Raw genomic sequence first — 19,297 nt, 5'->3', positions numbered from 1 at the left:
GTAGGGTAGACAGATGAGTATGATCTAGGGTTTAAATACTGACAAGGGTAGACGGGTGATTGTGATTGGGCGACAAGCAGGTCTATGAGAGGTGAAAATGACAGGGCAGACTTGAGAACGCTGTGTGTGTGTGTGTGTGTGTGTGTGTGTGTGTGTGTGTGTGTGTGTGTGTGTGTGTGTGTGTGTGTGTGTGTGTGTGTGTGTGTGTGTGTGTGTGTGTGTGTGTGTGTGTGTGTGTGTGTGTGTGTGTGTGTGTGTGTGTGTGTGTGTGTGTGTGTGTGTGAAGACAGTGTAAGGGAGGAGATTAGATATTACCCAGATGAATCAGGGCAGGCGGCAGTGTACAAAATAACTAAGAGCAAGTGCAAAATGAACCCTTCTAGTAAAAACTTCTTAACATCCATCAAATCAAACCATGACATAATTGTCTTCCCTGGTCCTGACAGAAGACAGGAGCCTGTTGAAGTAGTGCAATAGTCCATTAAACATAACTGTAGCAGCTTAACTGCAACCTGCTACCCTTGCGCCCTTATCTTTACAGCCTAGTTTATGCTTCTGCGTTTTCAGAGAAACGCAAGGACATGCAGTGAAAATGCATATCACAAGGGGTTGTAATATACATTTTGGCAATACCAGCCAGCCAATCGTTCAATAGCCTTTTCACCCCCTCTTGCGTGCTTGCGTGTGTGAAACCCATTTTTCTAGACTTGCGTCAAAAGCTTCGCGAGCTCACGCAGCTCGCAAGGCTGTGATTGGTTTGCTAACTACATCCTTTCCAGAGTCTCACATTTTCGGTTTCATAGCATAATTCCGCCATTATTAAAACAAAGATTTTTTACCCGAAAATGAATCCGTTTGACATTGTGTGACACGCTTTTTAACTTTTAGTAACCCTTTTACACTTGTAAAAACTTGTAAAACTGCTAAATGACTAAAAATACTATACATTTTTTTGAGGTGGCTAACTAGATTGCCTTGTTCATTTTGTGAAGACGACAGTTTGAACCCTGTAAAAAAAAAATGACCCATAACCAAACCATTTACAGAATGCAACAAGCAATACCGCCCAGCCCTTCGTTCAATAACAGTTCTTGGTACAGAATACATGTACGTACTGCATATTATAACAGGGTACACTTTGGGAGGGGGCTGTATAAGGATTGTTCTCACTTTTTGCATTTGAGAAGAAAAATTTATACACACACACACACACACCTTTATCGGCTCTTCCATACCGCTGAACTGTTTTACGCTACGTTTAATTTTCTATAAGCTCTTGACAGACGTCCTGTCTCGTAGCTATTTTGAGCAAATGGGGAGGGGTGCTTTTACAGAACATTTAAACATTTACAGAATGCAACAAGCGGATCTGCAGTTCCATCCATTTAGCAGAGAATCTTCTACAGTGTGGTGATTTCGCAGGGCAAATTTCTACTACTTGTAATGGAATCAAAGTGTTTGGCACTCATAGCAGCACTATGCAGTAACAAAAATGTTCTTGGCATGCTTTGAAATGTGAAAAATCTGCTAAATAAATGAAACTGCACTAATTAAAATAATCACACAATGAAATATATATAGCTAGTTATAGTAGAAACAAATATGATGAGGATCAAGTGGAAGGTTTTCAATAATGTGCACATTTATACTTGCATGCTGTACACATGTTGAAACGCTGAATTATTCCCGGTAACGGGAAGCTCTGAATTATATGAATATATATATATATAGACATATACATACTACACAAGCTCCTGCAAGAGATCAGTGATGAATAGCTGCAAAAATAGATGATCCTAGATAATCTATGTGTAATCAAACCCAAAGAAAAGAAAGCTGTTTATTTGTGCTTTAGCTCTCAGTTCTGATTGTGTGATTGCATCATATATTGTTGAACTTTATAATATTTCCAAAATATTTATTTCAATAAACCTTTGAAATAAAAGATTGATCCTTTTTTCATTGACCCTTAATATATGCATTTGTGATGAATTGTGTTCTCGTGGATTCACTGAAATATCAGTTGCAGCCCGGCCGAGAACGAATTCCCCCTTTTACCGAGCATGCATCGATAGAGGCTTGCGCCATATATAAATATATATATATATTAGGGCCGGGACTTTAGCGCGTTAATTACGATTAATTAATTACAATGTGAATTAAGATTAATTGATTACACAAAAAAGAACACATTAAACATTTTTTACGCATTTTTACAATTTTTTGCACCGCGGAACGTTTCTCACTGGATGAGTTTCGGAGGACCGATTATACTGGAGCACCAACTAGCGTTCATGACTTCAGACAACAACAAACCACAGTGAACATGAACGAAGAAGCTAACGAGACCGTGTCGGGTGGCCCCGTGAATGGGAAATCTTATTATAATAAACACACGGATGGAAGCGTCGATAAGAGCGTGGTTGTGTGCAAGCTGTGCAACAAGGAATTCACATCGAGCCTCAAGTATCACCTCAACGCAAAACAATTAGCAGCTAGCGTGGACGTTACAAGGACCCACACCCAACCCACACTGCACCAGATGACTGGTTTAAGGACCAGGGTAACTAAGCCCACATCTGAAAAAATAACCAATGTTCTGAATGTACTTGAAAGTATTGGTCTACTTAAAAAAACCTAGTTTACACAAAGTCTACTTACCTATAGGCTACCTGAATTTCTGAAAGTACTATATTTCTAAATATGCTATTGCTACACTTGTCTGCTGGAATTGGTTGAACAAAAATAAAAATCCATGTAAAAAAAATTACTTCTCACTGTTCTCAGGTCAAATATTTATGCAATTAAAATGCGATTAATTTTGAATAATTAATATTTTTAATCGAGTCCCGGCCCTAATAATATATATATTATATATTATATTATATATATATTGACCTTACATATTATTTAAAAAAAATATTTTCTTTTTTGACCCTACATATTTTGACTTTTTTCACAATATCTTTTTTTCCCATGACATGACTGGAATGATCTTAGATGGAGCAACCTACACGTCCCTGTCACTAATGCCAAATGCCCCAAATTTCTGTACTTTAAACCTTATCTGGGTTCAACCCTCAAGGGACATGGTGGCTCTTCCTAAATCCTTTTTTAGTTTTGGAAAACTGACATTTATAAAAAATCATAATGGGATATTGCCCCAGAGACGGATTGGTGCATCTTGGAGGATCAACCATGCTATTCATCCTTCCTGCATTGGTAAAGGCACAAGTGAGTTGAATTTGAATGTAACAGAGAATTGGAGGGTGGATGCACTAAAAAGGGTAAACAAATCTACACCCTGTGCCAGACTGTCAGTTTAAGGTTGTCCACAGGATGCCCTGAAGTAGACAAACATGTGATTGTCTTGAAAAATGCCCTCAGAGGCTGTAATAAGTTTCATGTCAGTGTGACCACTGAATGAGACACATCTGCTCATCTTTACTGACTCATCCGGCCTTCTCTCCCGTCAAAAAGGTGGAACCCTATAGGCTACGTAGCATGGCTAATAAGTGCTAAAAGCTAGAAGCAAAGCAATTAACATCAAGTCAATTGATCAACATTCAAAAGATTCTTCATCATTCTTGACAATGCCATCATAACTCAAGTGAACGCGCCTTGTGTTTCTGCATAACCCCCAGGGTTCACTTCTCTGAAACAACCAGTGGGGACAATGCCCCCACTACTACCTCCGCGGTAGTGCGCTCAAGACTTGGCGGGTGGGATTTGAACCCACTGGCGGTGCGCACAGAGGCTTTTGGCACCCTGCACTCACCCCTACACTACCAGTCCTGGTCACATTTTGGCAACTTTGATTCTCCTATTTAACCTTGAGCATGTGAGCTAAACCTCAAAACTCTTTTTAAATGCTATTTCCACATCTGGGCTTGAACCCACAACCTTCAAGTTCACCACACACTATCCAACCCTTTGTTTGTTGTATTTAACCTTGAGATTGCTACTCAAACCTGAAGTAAAGCCATAAGCTCAAACCCAAGACTGGGCTTGAACCTGCAACCTTCAAATGCAGTGGAGGCTTGTGGCAGCAGCTCTTCCGCTGTGCTAATTCACCACACACTATCCAACCCTTTGTTTGTTGTATTTAACCTTGAGATTGCTACTCAAACCTGAAGTAAAGCCAAAGGCTCAAACCCAAGACTGGGCTTGAACCTGCAACCTTCAAATGCAGTGGAGGCTTGTGGCAGCAGCTCTTCCGCTGTGCTAATTCACCACACACTAACCAACCCTTTGTTTGTAGTATTTAACCTTGAGATTGCTGCTCAAACCTGAAGTAAAGCCAAAGGCTCAAACCCAAGACTGGGCTTGAACCCACAACCTACAGGGTAAGGACAGTAGCTCCTCTGCTCTTGTGCTGCACTACCTCACCATGCATAAATTACATTTTTGTTTCTCGTATTTAACCTTGAGACTGCTACTCAAACCTCTTTCAAAGCAGAAGTTATGTCTGCATGAAGGGGCATGAACCCACAACCTCAGACACCAGGTTGGAGCCTGCAGCCCTTCAGTTGTTCCCTTGTACTATTCAAGCACATGCCTCATTGTGTCCGTTTCTCCTATTAGACCTTGGGATTGTTTACTAAACCTCAAAACTGTTTTAAAGTTTACAGTTTGAAGCCCTGACTGCAACCAAACCCTCCTTCTGAGAGAGCAGGTTTGAACTGAGGATCCTCCACACTTCAGCCTTCCTGCTTTCTCCCTGCACTGATCCACCACACACCTGTTGAAGCTTTTGAATCCAACCTCAATTCTCATAGATTTTATTACATTTATTGCATAATGACACCTAGTTAACAGAAATAGAAACAGAAATAGCACAATTTTACATCTCACAGGATGTACAAAACAGAAATCATGTGTCATGCGTCAAGAAGAGTCATTTTTATGTTTTATATTTCATATTGTGTTGCCCTTCATATTCCACAGGAATAAAAAATAGAGTAAGTCCACAAAGAACTGAATATACAGTTTACATACTTACACAGGTAACTTACATATTAAGTGATATATTACTTTCCTAAACTATTCAAAAACAAGGATCTCTGGGAAATCATACCAACAGTTGACCAACTGACAGTTATTGCTTAATGATATACATGAAATCTCTTCCAACCACAATGGGCTCTCCACTGTCCATTTTAGCATCAAGGTTGAGCTTGAGCATTGCATTTGTCAATGTTGCCGGGAGATGTCCACCTGATCAGTCCAACAGAAAGGCCATTCTTTTAAGAAAAAGTAAATCATCAGCTTTAGTCAAATAGCTAGGACTACAGTCCAGTCAGCACATGTTGAGCTGTGACCAGTGGCTAACCATATTCTGTGGGAGGACCTGTCACCAGTTTACTGTAACCTGACAAGGCCACCAGGTCGATGTACAAGGAACCCTTCCTCCTCATATGGCCGGAGTCCTCAAAGTACATAGAAGAATCTTCAGAAAAAAAGACATACATGATTTTCATAGGGCAGTTTTATAATCATGAATTACAGAACCAGATTAACTTAGGTACATACCATGTGTGGTGTCGTGGGCATGGCTCTGCTGCTGTAGCATGGTGTGGGTGACCTCCTCCAGGGCGGAGTCAAGGCTCCAACAGCGTGGCTGATCCTCCCTGGGCGGATTAATGGCATCGTCCTTCAGCAGCTCGGAGGCCGAGCTCCGCAGAGCAGGGTTTCTCTCCAAGGCTCGCTCCAGGAAAGAGCGCATGGCAAGGCTGCAGTTCTCCGCTATGTCCTCCAGGGGGGGGGCCTGTTTGTGAATCTATGAGATGAGAGACATGGAAAAATTCATGTTGGATAACTCAAGAGAAGGAAATGTTACAAAGAAAGTCTGTGCTTCCAAATTACTTAAAACTACTTGTCTGTTTTTAAGTAAAAGCCACGTAAAACTCCTCCAGCATTGTGACCCAGCTTCCTTGACACTGTGGCTTGTAATGCAAGCACGATAAAACGTAGTGTACGTTTTTACAGTGATTCAGTTGTTGAGACAATCAAAATGGTGATTAGTTGAGTTTTCCTCCTCTGAGAGCTATGAATTTCTGTTTTTTGTTGTTTCAACAGTGAAGGTCCAACAAATTAGCACGCTGAGCATAGCTCCTAGAAATGCATAGTACTTACAATGTAGAGGTAGGATGGGTAAGCAGTGCGTGGGTATCTCTGGACCCATGGAGGGCTTCCAGTCTGCATGTGAATGATGGTGGTGCCCAGGCTGTAGATGTCTGTCTTGGTGCTATGACCTCGACACAGAACCACCTCTGGACTCATGTACATCTAAATAAAAAAGATGGATAGAATAATCTGAGCTAGATATAACAGGGCCTCAGAGGATAGTGGCAGGAAAAAGTTGACCCATATTTATTGGTTTCACACCGAATGGAGCGGTGAACAATAAGGAGTGAAGAGTATTTTGTTAAAACTAACGAGATAACCTTTTGCCCACACTGTGGGTGTCAATGTATTGGCAGTTGGGCTTTTGCGTGTTAAAAGTAAAAAACGCGACCCAAGTTCATCTCTGCTGGAAATTCCAGCAGAGAAAGAGAGTGTGATGTCAATGTGAGCAGCCCAGTGTATTTACTATCCGTATTTCTCTTATTATTGGGTGTTTGCCCTGGGACTTTCCGTAAGTCGAGCCATGAGTGCAAACACCAATATAAACTGACACACAAACAGGGGAAAGCAGGGCAAAAACACAACAGGTGAAAAAGACTAACACCTCTCTTGGATTATTCCTAACATTTTCAAAGTGCCCCAGTGAGCAGAAGACGTAATTTAAATGTTGAAAAATGGTTGAAATCGAGTTGAAATGAGGTCTGAACGTCTCTAAGACCTCATTTCAATGTCTTTCAACCGGCCAAAAAGTACGTTAAACATCAACGTGCTAGAAAAGGTCAATTCCTTGATTATGTGTCATGTTGTAACGTAAGGTTGAAAGAAAGACGATAATATGTGGGCTTACAATCACAGCCAGTAAGGCCTTTTTTCTCACCTCTGTTCCTCTCAGGTCTCTTGGAATGTATATATCCTCTGTCATCTGGACCGTCAGGCCAAAGTCCACCAACACTGCCTTGTCTGACATCAGGACAATATTGCTAGCTGGAGAAAACGGAAACAAAGAATAGTAAAAAAAACCACTGATTAGTACAGCATTTTTGTGTTCATGCATTGATTTAACTATGACATCTAGCTCGGCACAGGCTTTTAGATGAAAGACAATTTAATGGTCATCCTGGCGCTTATACTTGACCACTGGTAAGAAAGACCAAGAACCATGGTGACATTTCTGAGGGTCAGGCTGGCCATGAGCCATAGACCACATGTTGCTCTGGACCCTGCATTTAAACTCTGACTCAGCACAGGAAGTGAGCTAGAAGTCCCAGAAGCCAACGAAAAGGCATTAGCTACCAGACAATGTGATTTGGCCGCACTTAGTGAAAATGTGTTCATCATACCTACGGAGGAGGAGACTGGTGAGATATCTGTGGTCTATGGCTATTTGAACTATTTAACCTCCTCCCAATACTAGAAAAAGACAAGAACATTTCACAAGAACTGGCTCATGCTCAGGCTTGACAGAAGATTTTTACAAGTGACATTGCATAATGTCCTAAACCATGATAGCTTACTCCTACAACCGCCATCAACAACACCCTACAGGTGCAAAGCATTTTATTTTATTTTTGCCCTCACGTTTGATGTCGTGGTGGATGACGTTGTTTGAGTGTAGGTACTCCAGGCCCCGCAGAACCTGCTTGGTTACCCATATGATCTCAAACTCCCTCATGGGCCCACAGCTATCTAGCTTCTCCAAAACCGAACCGCCCTCCCCAGCCTCCATGAACAGGTGGACGCTCTGGTCCCAGAGCACGGCACCGTAGAGCTCGGCTATGTTCTCGTGCTGAAACCGAGCCTGGAACTCCACGTCGGCCGCTTTAAAGTGCTCCAGGGGGACCTGGGAAGGTGAAGAGGGGGTGTAAATGAATGCATCGTCACGAGCATGCTGATGCACAGGAAATCTACTGAAGGTCAGATACCATGTTAGATACTGGGACATAGTCCAGCAGCCCTAGTCTGACAGACTGATGATAACACTGGTAGGGGGGGAGGACTACTCCTTCCTCATTTTTACAATATATCCCATTTAGGAAAGAATAAACATATTGCTCTCCCAGGAAAGCAGTATCCCATTGATAGGAAAATAACAGAATGTGCTTTATAAAAGTGTACCAGGAACTCACAAGTCAAATCCCAACATGTTAATTTATATACATTATTATGGATTTCACTTTGTTACATCCAAGGAGTCATAGAAAGCTGTTCAATTTCCATTCTTGCGCTAACGAAGAAAACCTAGTTCTTCTTTTTATGTGCACTGTTCCTCTTTCATTTAAAAAGATCACATACTGAATGTCATGCTGACATTAACCATAATCACACAAGCACAGAATCAGATTCCCAGTGAACAAACCGTTCTTTGGAGCTGAAATATTTGCCAGCGACAGCAGGACTTTCAGGAAGTTAACTCGGGCTGGATTCCAGTCGTTGCCCCGCAGGACTCACCAGTTTGCAAGCCATTCTTTTCCTGGTGGCGGTGTCCTGGGCCAGGTGGACTTTCCCAAAAGAGCCCTTTGGCACAAGGCCAGAGCCATGGTTTTTGTAGGTCAACCTCCAAGGAAACAGGAGCACATCCATGTTTATCTGGTAGCGGCCTTTTTTCACAGCCATGTCTTTCTGTGAATAAAAGTTACGTTAAGAAACCTTTTTAAATGAAAATATGAACAATGTTCATGTGCACAGTTTTGTTAGAGAGAGGGAGTGAAAAGGAACAGTTGGAACAAACATCATCTCACCTTGTTCAGTAGGACGCCGATCTCCTCAGGCAAGACCTGTAGGGATGCAGCCTGCATGCTCGAGAGCAGGTTGACAAAGGAAAGCAGGTCTGCCACCGACCCGTAACGAACACCCCCAACCCCATCAACATAGTCCTTCTGCTGACTCCCCAAGCCCAGCGAATCCACCGCCTCCTCGTTCTCGTCCATCTCCTCCTGGGAGAGATCTTCTGCCTCGAAGGACACACCTTGTTCCTCCTCTGCTTGCTCAAGCTGATACAGGGTCTCTGCCGCGTTGATGATGTCTTCTATGTTCATGTGAGCCAATAGCAGTTCTACTCCATTGTCATATTTGTAATCCATCTTGAAGCCCGACTTGTGCTGCTCGCCCTGAAGTGAAAAAGTTTAGAGTTCAGTTTATGGACATATTTATTTTTCCGAGTTCATCTGAAGCACTGGAAAACACAGTGACATCTGAAGCACTGCAGCTTTGGTTCAGCTGGCAAGATGCAGTGTTGGGAGGGGCTTAAAAGGTTGTTGGCATAAAAGATTTTTCAAGCACATGAGGAGTTTCACAGTAAAGCTGGGAACCCCCTAGGAAAGAGTGGACACTATTTTAAAGCTGCTTTTAACAATAAGTAAATATTTGCAATAAAAAAGCTCATTAAGAGCCGTTGGTCTGTGACTAAACATATTTTAGACATACAAAGCATACACATTACATACATACACATCAAAATACTTATTTTTATATATACAGCCTACCACAGATCATGTTAAAATAGAATATATAAGCCACTTAATTGCCTGTCTATATTACAATGTTAAAGTGAAAAACCAGAATACATGCCAACACCCAAACGGATATCGCAGTAACTAACAAGAAGTAAGAAATGTTGCAGTTTTCAACCAAAACGTTTAGATCTGGTAAGAATACATAGTAAGGGGGGGGGGGGGGGGAGAACGCTGTACTTGCCGTAATAGTTGTTAATATCTTAAAAGGGACGTCGTCTCTCCACCGTGCGTTTCCAGCGTCCAGCACTGACTTAGTGACTGACGCAGGTCTGACCGTGCTTAGAGGGAAGTAAACAGAGGAAGTGCACTCGATCGACGCGTAGGTGGTGAACTCTATAATGTCAAGAGCCAGCGCTTTACTCGCTGGTGGTTTCGTTTTCTCTTTTTTCGTTTTTCTCAGATGAAAAACATGTATTCGCCCCACTGCGGTAACATAGGGGATCACCTTCTACAGAACCATCGGGTGTTTCCCTGTGGGAAAATTGGTTTTGTTTTTGTCAAATCGAGTATTATGGAAATGTAAGTTACTACAAAAGCACTTAGACGTAAAAATAATACAAGTTTAAGTTACATATGTAGTAGCTACAAAGGACACATTAACCGTGATTCTACAATAAACCTATAAACTGTATATTATGACCAAAATATACGTTTTTAAATATTATTGTCAAAAGGTCTGATTTGGTATCTCTGTGTTGCCGTAGACAAAACCACGCGCATGCGCCTTACCGCTTCTTTTGGAGCAGCAATGGCGTCCTCCTTAGCGGTGTGCAGGTTACACATGAAAGGAAGGGGCAGCCTGGTGAAATACCTACGGAAGGTCGATTCATATCTACACAGGACTATTGGAACAAATGTGTTTAGTGCACAAGGTGAAACACCAACGTTAACCTAGTTAATCAAGCTGTTAAACAAACAACGTTAGCCTACCCGCTAGCTCTCCGTCGCGTAAAGTAAGCGGCGTTCCACATTTCGTTTTGGGGGTTTTATGCGTTTTAAGCAACCATAGCAATGGTCCAAAATGCCTTAATCGTTTTAAAGTAAGACTCATTGAAACGCGTTGGGGAGATTCGGCGTCGTGAAGTACATGCAAGTCCATGCGCTGCAATGTTTGTCTGAAAACAACAGCATGCCAACTAAAACAGCGTGAAACTACTGAAAAGTTAAAGCCTTTTTGTTGACAGGTCTGCTTCTTTTGTTGACAGAAGAAAGGGAGGGATGCAAATCTTTTCATGCTGCTCAGGCGGAAAGACAGGAACAGGCAGAGAGATCTGTCCTCATAAGCTGCCACACCAGAACTAATGAGAAGAAGTTCCTCAAGTATTTATCAATGCATGGAGATGTCAATAAATACTTCTTTTATGAAAGCTACGTAAGTAATTAAGCAAGGTCTGATAAACAAGCTTGAAGATCTCCACATGAGACCTCACTGGAGTGCTAGGATCCAATTGAATGATTAAAAGTATGTGTACTGTTGTTATATTCCAGGGTATACTGTATGCTGTGGTGGAATTTGCCAACCGGGAAAGTCTGCCCTCATTATTTGAGGAGGCTGCCATCCCCATCGTCAGCCACGAGCCCATGGTGCCTTTTAAATCAAGACTACTGTCGCTGAGACACGTTGGCTCAGCGGACCCCCCTAACCAGCAATCGGGTCAAAGGTGCCAATCACAAACGACCATCCCCATCAACGAGCTCATACAGAGACTGTCCAAAGAGGAAAGTGTGAGTATCTCACCCTCAGATTTACACTTTAGATTAAGAGACTACTGCTGGATTCGATTTTATAAACATTGATATGTGGGAATTCATTTGTATTTATATATATATATGAATTGTGCGACAGCACCAATTATGTAATAATTATGTCATAGTTAACTCAAAACTAATCAGAATTAATCGCACATTTTTATCTATTCTAAAGGTCCCTTTTATTTTTTCCCGATAATTTTCTTTTAATTTTAATGCTCTTATCAACATGGAAAAGTGGATTAGCTTGCTTTGTCCAAATGTTTTATTTTACTAAAAAACAACATTGCCAAATAGTGCAGTACAAAATAAAATTAAAGCTGCTAGCAGCGTTGAACGGGCCTTTGCCACCCGTTGCATGTTGGGGGGGGGCAGCGGTCAGCCGGACACGCGGTTAAAAAGAGAAGAAAAAAAAAAAACAGTGCCTCACCCAGGAGTCTGAATCGGAAGTCTGCGGCTTCCTCAGCAGAATAGCTTACCTCTAGGCCGCAGGCTTCACCTGCATTCAGTCAAGGCAAGGAATGCAAGCTGTGGGAGCTATTCATTTAGTTATTTATTCTTAAATATTATTTAATTATTTAGGTTGATATATTATGGTAGATTTTTCTGTTTTCGTAGTCAATTTAGTTTAATAATTTTGTGTCATTATAGTTTTTGTTGCAATAAATGGGAAACTGCCCGGACAATAAGCTATCTAGCTGCGTAAAAGGAACTAATCAGTAAGCGCATCAGTGGCCCTTTGACGTAACAATTTATTGGTTAAGAGTCCAAATGGCCACTACAGGAAATAATCACACAACTTTTGCTAAACAGACGTATTAACTCGTGTACACACCATTCTGATTAAGTAGAGGTCTTGCATATATATTTTGTGGACTGAACACACTGAGTGTGTCTCTGCAGGACAAAGTCATCAGAATTTACACCTCTTAAAACACCGCGGGTGGCTTCCTGAAGTGGATCATTTCTATTCAGTAAGGACCTGGACAGCAGAAGCAGCCTCACCTGGGAGAGCAAACTGCATCCGTTACTGCCCATTGTATCCACATATCTAAGTGAGGGCTCCCTCTCGGCAAATACTGTGATCAAAAACAAAGTAAAGGAACACTGTGCGTAGAGTTTTCTCAAACCATTAGACTTCTTTCCAAAAAGAATAACAAAGATACTCAGTTCATCACAAAAAAAGATTTGAGCTGTTGCTGACTTTGTAACCAGAACACCTGACTACTGGGGTACTTGCATTTCTGTTCAAAGATGCCCAAAAAGTAAATATCATTTGTAGGAACAGAGTTCAGTCAACGCAAAGGACAGCTAATTACACATCTTCTGCTCCATCAAGAAATAGAATTGAGCCTAAATGCCATTAAGAAGCATTGAAATCACGAGGTAACTAGCTCTTTAACTCGAAATGTGTTTGCCAAGTTTAGTAAAGAGTGGTTTGTCAAAGTATAGCGTTTGTTCAAAATCACCATACCTGTACTTTTTCGAAAATCACTGCATGGGAATACTTATAGGCCTACACTAGCTTCATTAATAACATTTTCAAGCCCACACCCAGGTAGTTTTGTGTGAGGATCAATTTGCCTGGCGTTGAAATCGATCAGATTTAAACTCTGAGGAGTTCGTTCGATTGTAAATCCAAAATACGATGGAAATTGTACAAACTATTAGGGCACAACACTTTCAATCTGTAAGTGTAGGAGCTATAATTTAGTTATATATTCTTTAAATATATTTTTCTTGATTGTTTGGGTAGCGGGATCACTAATTGGGTAATGCAGCGGGCACCTGGAGGTTACTTAAGGGCATAGCCAGGTGGGACCAGCATGCACCGGGGTGACAAATAGGTTTTTACCAGTTACAGGTACAGCAGTGAAACAGGTGAAACAGTGAAGCAGTTAACAGTTAGACAGTGCATAGGAAAGCAGCTCACTTTATGTTATGTTTTTTGGTTAAAAATAAACAAACAAGCAACAAGAAAACACCGCCTGGACAACACTCTTTTTTCTGAGTTAAAGACGTCAAACTAGGTGCATCAGTGGCCTTAGATCAAGGATACGTAGGACAAATGGCCACAACAGTAAGTAGCATGTAAATATACACTGCTGTAACCTGTTTGTTAATTAGTTTAGTATGAACTCTTTAGTAGCATTAAATGCTAATCGCGATTAGCTAATGCTTTGTAAGACAATCTCATGTTGTTTCCATTTTGTTTTTAAAGAAAAAGTTAATTATTGCGCTAAGAAAATTGACGTCGTTAAAATGGATTTGCATTAACAATAACCCATTTAACTCCTATTCTACCCTCAGATAGAGCAACAGATGACCTCTCTAACAGATGTCTATCAGGTAACTGAGGAGAACAGCCGTCTTCGTTTCCTCGTCTGCTCTCTGCTCAAGGACATCGCTGCTGCTTATTTCCCAGAATGCACCATCAAGCCGTTTGGCTCGTCAGTGAATGGCTTTGGAAAGCTAGGATGTGACCTGGACATGTTTCTGGACTTGGATGGCATCAGTGGGAGAAATGCAAAGATGGTTTGTCCTTTATACTGAATTAAGTTCAACTGTGAAAACCAAGGATGCCTGAAGATTGCTCATTATTTGTTAGACCTTTTTAAAGAAGTCATTTTCAAGTATATCAATGAATAATTCTGGATGTAAAAAATGGTTTCATACACACTATAATGTATTTGTACGTGGCTCCAAGTCTTTTTTTTTAACAAAGTCCCTGCGGTAGTAACAAACTGAGCTCAAACATTCTAGTTATTGATTAATATCTTTGTAGTATATGTTGTTTTAGGCTAAATAAGACAAATGAAGAATGACGGGTGTTTTTCTGTAATCTTCACCTACGGAAGGCAATGTATGAATGTTAGCCAAACGTTTGTCTTGTGGATGGTGTGTGCGCAGCCCAAGTCCGGCTTCTTGCTGGAGTACCAGATGAAGCAGACCAACTCTGAGCGGGCTGTCACCCAGAGTATCCTTTCGGTCATCGGGGACTGCGTGGACCAGTTTGGGCCTGGTTGCGTTGGGGTGCAGAAGATTCTCAACGCGCGCTGCCCCCTGGTCCGTTTCGCCCACCAGCCCTCTGGTTTTCAGTGTGACCTCACGGCCAACAACAGGTACTTACCCTGTGCACACATGTTATATTGTTTTCCATACATTAAACCTGATCTTGCAGTGGTTCAAAAAAAAGAGTTGGTTTCACAAAATGGAAGGGTTGTGTCCCGAAATATCAATTAGGATTGGTCATAGGCATTGAAACCACTCCTCCTGTCATTTTGAATATCGTTTTAGCCACACAAGGGTTTGCGAAAGCCCCAAACAGAAACCTGACTCTAGCATGAAGTTTATCTCTTGCTACAGTGAAACTGAACAGGAGGTCCAAAAGAGGGGTTTTGTTTGTGTTTCACTTCCCTCCAACACATTTAAGATACTGCACAGTCCAGGCCAGGGGAGGAGATTTACATATTATTTCGGGGGCAATTTTTGCCCTCACTGACTGAAAAACCAGGGGCATTTTTTTGAGACTTGTGAAATAATAAATGTCGTTTTTTGAGTTTCCTGTATATGCATTTGTCATCAAATCAATAAGACTTTTAGGCAGTAGTTCAAAGATTTAACGTAGTTTTTCGTGGTAACTAAATTGTAATTATTGTTGGAGAAAATTACGTAAGCATTTTTTGCCCCAGTCCTTGTGATATCGGGGGCAAAATTATATTTCTTGGGGGCAATTTGGCCCTTTGCCCTTGTGTATTTCCGAAGCCGGTCCAGACCAATAGTCATACAAAAACACGCACACGCCTGCCAACGTACAGAAAACCACTCTGCAGTTTCTAAGGAAATGGAGTGAAACCGCCAGTAGTGGGTGGATGTGAGGGGGACTCCTGAGAGCTTTGAAGCAAACCACTTTCTCTTCATCTGTCTCCGTCCGTCTGGATCCCAACGATAACTTACAGCAGTGGTATTCAACTTAAAGGTAAAGCGGTCTAGTTCGCAAAAAGTTCTTGAAGCAATATTATCAATTTTACTATTTAATGTGAATAGAGGGATCGTTTTTTCAATATCTGCATCTGATTTTGCATCTGCAAACCAAATTAATTCAGTACGATTCCAAAACTCTCTGACAAGATATTTTGTCACTTAAAGAAACATACATGTATGACTACAAATATATAAAATGATCCTTCAATAACTAAATAAAAGCATTTCAAAATGAGAGAAAATGAAATGTGAAAATTGTACAGTCTCAGCCAATTATAAATAATAAATCCAAACGGATTTTAACACTGAAGTTTCACAGAATATATATTACCCATTACCCCAATTTTTTGCTCAGTAGGAGTATTGATCCTGGTAGCTTGTCTAGGGTTTTAAACCATGGCGTGAATGCAGTCAGGGTCCTCAATTTATTTTTAATATCCTACAATCCATCCTTTAAAAAATGTTACGGTTTCTAAAGTTATTTTAATTCATGCATGAAAGGGTTAAGATACATGCTGGTTTAGTGCTCCAGTGGGAAGTATGTACAGAAACCAGTTTGTCCATTCTGGATTAAATGCTCTACTTTGCTTTCTCATTGTCGCGTTCTCTCGCTTTTTCCAACCACTTGTCTTTCTCAAATTTTGTATTCTTTGTTTTTCTTCCTACCGTGTTTTATTTGTAATTTTCCTCTATCGTTATAATCTGTTCACTGCTGAGCAGTGTTAACTTTGGCAGCTATTCTTTATTTAGTCTTGGTCTTTTAGACAAAAATGCATATTAGTTCTAGTCACATTTAGTCATTTTAATTCTTTTTAGTTTGAGTCTAGTTTTTGTTGGGTGTTGCCTGCTCTATTTTTGTTGTTGTTTGAGTGTCGGTGAGTGTGAGTTCTGATCATTAGATGCAACCCCACAACAAATCCCACCGTGTAACAGGACAGTGACTCTGTACGTTCTCCACAGGGTGGCGATGAAGAGCACAGAGCTGCTCTACCTATACGGAGAGCTGGATCCGCGCGTGCGTCATCTGGTATTCACCGTGCGCTGTTGGGCCCGAGCTCACGGTATCACCAGCAGCATCCCCGGGGCCTGGATCACCAACTTCTCCCTCACTGTCATGGTGCTGTTCTTCCTGCAGGGCAGGAGCCCTTCTGTCATTCCTACGCTGGACCACCTCAGGGACCTTGCAGGTGTTACTTTAATTCACCCAACCTGTTCTGCAATTTACACAACAATCAATATTCTTTTAACTAAGTTGTTGCCTTCTAAAAGCCCCGCTCCCCTGCCACACCCATCTTCTTCTCACACACTATCCACGGAGTGCTTACAGGAGGCAAAAAAGCCCATCACTCTATGAGGGGCGATGACCCCGCTCCTCCAGACACGCATGCAGGCTATTTAAAGAGTGGTGTCACACACACACACACACACACACACACACACCAGCATCGCCAAGATGGCGGAGAATGGTAACAAGGGCATTGCTTGAGAAGCAAAGCAAGTAAAGACATGATCTTACTCGTTCAGGCACCCCCCCCCCCCTCGTGTCCTTTCTGTCGCTCTCCATGAACACGTTCGCCCATCAATCTGTGTCTTGTGTATGGCCTCTACAGGCGTTTGGCGCCAGTTATTTACCTTGTATTCCCGCTCCCGTCCCACAAGGTCCTGCAGACAAGAGCTTCATTGAGGGAAACGACTGCACGTTTGTCAACGACTTTGGGAAGATCCACCTGCAGAACAACTCCGAAACACTGGGTGAGTCTGAGAGCGTAGTGCTGCAGGTTTGACTGGTACCAATGTTTCTGTAACCTGACTTCTGTCTGTTTTGTTTCTAGAGAAACTGCTGTGTGAATTCTTTGAGTTCTACGCCACCTTTCCATTCAACAAGATGTCAATAAGTATCCGACAAGTATGTGTGTTAATTCACATCCATTAAGTCCCTTTTAACCTGAAGTTGGCCCTATGACACATGTGTCAAACTCGCCGGCTGCAGGCCACATCTGGCCCGCCGGCCGCATGCAGTGCGGCCCGACGCGGGCTGGCCTTGCGGCTGGCAGTGTGGCCCGCCTCCGTAGTGTTGACGGCCCGAATTTAAGAATTTTTAATCACGTTTTATTTTTTAACCAAGTGAGTCAAGAACAATTTATTTAGGTTCTTAAATAAGTCAAATCAAAAGTGTTAAATTTGACAACAAGCAATACAAAGTGATCTAGACCAGTGGTTCTCAACTGGTCTGGCTCCGGGTCCCACCATCACCCCTTAATGACAAGCCGCGACCCAAATCGAGGAACATTCTCAACATCTCAAATTTGCTGCATTAAAAAAGTCCCTTCAAAATAAAATCACAGGATTAATTTTTTTTTTTCTTATTTTTTATCCTGATCTTTATTTTCCCATGCAAAGGCCCGCAATCCATTAAAAATGGACCCACCAGTTGAGAATCACTGATCTAGATATAATCACTGATATTTGGATATTTAAATATGTCACGTTTGCCTTATTAAGACAACTTTTGTAAATATAACTTAATTATTCTCTAAGACTTTTGTTTGCGCTAGAAACACTGAGTAAGTCCGTCACAATTATTATTACATGGACTCGTGTTACAATACAGTACATTTATATGTCGACGTAGACTTTCATATCTCGTGCCTGAGTTGCGAGCAAGTCGGCCAGCGAGCGGCACACAGCCAGATCATGGTATTAAGAAACATTCTGACTGTATCCAGGTATATCACGGTATTGCTTTTTCAAGTAAACGCATTCATTCATTGACCCTGAAAACGACCGCGGCTACCCAAACAACTTGATCGTAACTGGCCAGCGAGTGGCTGCTATTATGGCAAAACACCGGTATGAACGGTACCGTATGGAAATCTTACCATTTACACCGGTATACCGTGCAGCCTTAGTTATGTCCCCGATACACCGCCAAAGGCCTAAAACCGTGACCAACATAATACATGGACCATACGATACATTGCATGCAGGGTTGAGCTCAAGGCTGCTGCTCACAAATGTTTTCATCTACAAACCTTGTCCCATTCTCTCTCTCCAGGGAAAAGAGCTGAACAAGCCAGAGGTGGCCCCGCTGCACATCCAGAACCCGTTCGAAACAACCCTAAACGTCAGCAAGAATGTCAACGCCACACAGCTGGACCGCTTTGTGGCGTTGTGTAAGGAGAGCTCCTGGATCCTCCAGAAGACTGAAGCCAGCAAACCAGGAAGTTGCAATGGGGAAAAGGCCGTCGCCCCGTGGGGACTCGCTAGCCTCCTCGTGCCCTTGCAGGTTGCAGTTACCAAAGGCCGCAAGAAAAGGAGACCGGAGCCGGCCAGTGAGCGGATCAAGAGCTTGCTAGCATCCTTGAAGAATCCTAATCAACAGAAGAAAAGCTAAGACTCCTGCGAGATCTCAGCAATTAGGCTGCATCCTCTCACTCTCAGTTGAACTCATGGTGTTATGTTGGGGCCTTCCCAAGGAGCAGTCTCTGCTGGTAAATGTATCTGCTGGAATATAGTTCCAACCATGGTGTGTGCATATGTTTGGGACCTGGAGTAATGGATTATTGTGTACTTTATTAAGGACTTGCTACTCTGTTGTAATTAAAAACACTCGACTCCTTCCTGTGGCTCTTAAGAAGCTCAGACTGAGACTGTCGCATGTTAATGTTTCAAGATATGTTTAGCAAGCAAGCCAGTTTCCATCTGCTGTCCTCGGCCAGATGTTTTAAGGCAGTGTTTCCCAACTGGTGGGTCCCGACCCACTAGTGGGTCGCGGACCCGTTTGTAGTGGGTCAACTTTGTATGTGAAAAGATACATACAAAGTCTTGATTTATTTTCGAGATTAACCCTCCTGTGACCTTCAAATTTCTTACCATTGGGGTGAAAATGAACACCCAGAAAATAATTCTAATTTTTTCCCAGGGGT

General features: G+C 42.0%; 2 protein-coding genes across 4 annotated transcripts; one reads left to right on the top strand and one right to left on the bottom strand.

Annotated features, from left to right (window-relative positions):
- Positions 1-4,801: 4,801 nt before the first annotated feature.
- On the bottom strand, positions 4,802-10,148 carry map3k8 (mitogen-activated protein kinase kinase kinase 8). Its single transcript, XM_037456266.2, has 8 exons — positions 9,820-10,148; positions 8,865-9,233; positions 8,575-8,745; positions 7,705-7,966; positions 7,004-7,110; positions 6,136-6,288; positions 5,533-5,779; positions 4,802-5,449 (listed from the first exon to the last, which is right to left on the bottom strand). The coding sequence occupies exons 2-8, from the start codon at positions 9,204-9,206 to the stop codon at positions 5,328-5,330; spliced, it is 1,404 nt and encodes a 467-aa protein (XP_037312163.2). The 5' UTR covers positions 9,207-9,233; positions 9,820-10,148; the 3' UTR covers positions 4,802-5,327.
- Positions 10,149-10,346: 198 nt separating this feature from the next.
- Positions 10,347-19,239, top strand: mtpap (mitochondrial poly(A) polymerase). 3 transcript variants are annotated; one of them, XM_037456263.2, is made up of 9 exons: positions 10,347-10,510; positions 10,844-11,010; positions 11,127-11,363; positions 13,698-13,922; positions 14,298-14,509; positions 16,332-16,558; positions 17,031-17,123; positions 17,204-17,277; positions 18,427-19,238. In XM_037456263.2, exons 1-9 carry the CDS (start codon positions 10,357-10,359, stop codon positions 18,763-18,765), a joined length of 1,728 nt encoding a protein of 575 aa, XP_037312160.2. In that variant the 5' UTR covers positions 10,347-10,356; the 3' UTR covers positions 18,766-19,238. The 3 variants fall into 3 exon arrangements, with proteins under 3 accessions (XP_037312160.2, XP_037312161.2, XP_037312162.2); XM_037456264.2 differs by having other exon boundaries at positions 10,352-10,510; positions 10,847-11,010; positions 18,427-19,239; XM_037456265.2 differs by having other exon boundaries at positions 10,477-10,591.
- The last annotated feature ends 58 nt before the right edge of the window (positions 19,240-19,297 follow it).

This window comes from Pungitius pungitius, chromosome 19, assembly GCF_949316345.1.
Source record: "Pungitius pungitius chromosome 19, fPunPun2.1, whole genome shotgun sequence".
Taxonomy (NCBI): Eukaryota; Metazoa; Chordata; class Actinopteri; order Perciformes; family Gasterosteidae; genus Pungitius; species Pungitius pungitius.
This window is presented reverse-complemented; position numbering and strand designations above follow the sequence as displayed.

Coding starts and splice junctions, on each gene's coding strand:
- map3k8 (XM_037456266.2), bottom strand. CDS start 9,206: ATGGATTACAAATATGACAATGGAGTAGAACTGCTATTGGCTCACATG. Junction 7,111..7,704: donor CATCCACCACGACATCAAAC/GTGAGGGCAAAA, acceptor CGTTTTCTCCAG/CTAGCAATATTGTCCTGATG. Junction 6,289..7,003: donor GAGACCTGAGAGGAACAGAG/GTGAGAAAAAAG, acceptor TTTTTTATTTAG/ATGTACATGAGTCCAGAGGT.
- mtpap (XM_037456263.2), top strand. CDS start 10,357: ATGCGCCTTACCGCTTCTTTTGGAGCAGCAATGGCGTCCTCCTTAGCG. Junction 11,011..11,126: donor ACTTCTTTTATGAAAGCTAC/GTAAGTAATTAA, acceptor GTTATATTCCAG/GGTATACTGTATGCTGTGGT. Junction 13,923..14,297: donor GTGGGAGAAATGCAAAGATG/GTTTGTCCTTTA, acceptor GTGTGTGCGCAG/CCCAAGTCCGGCTTCTTGCT.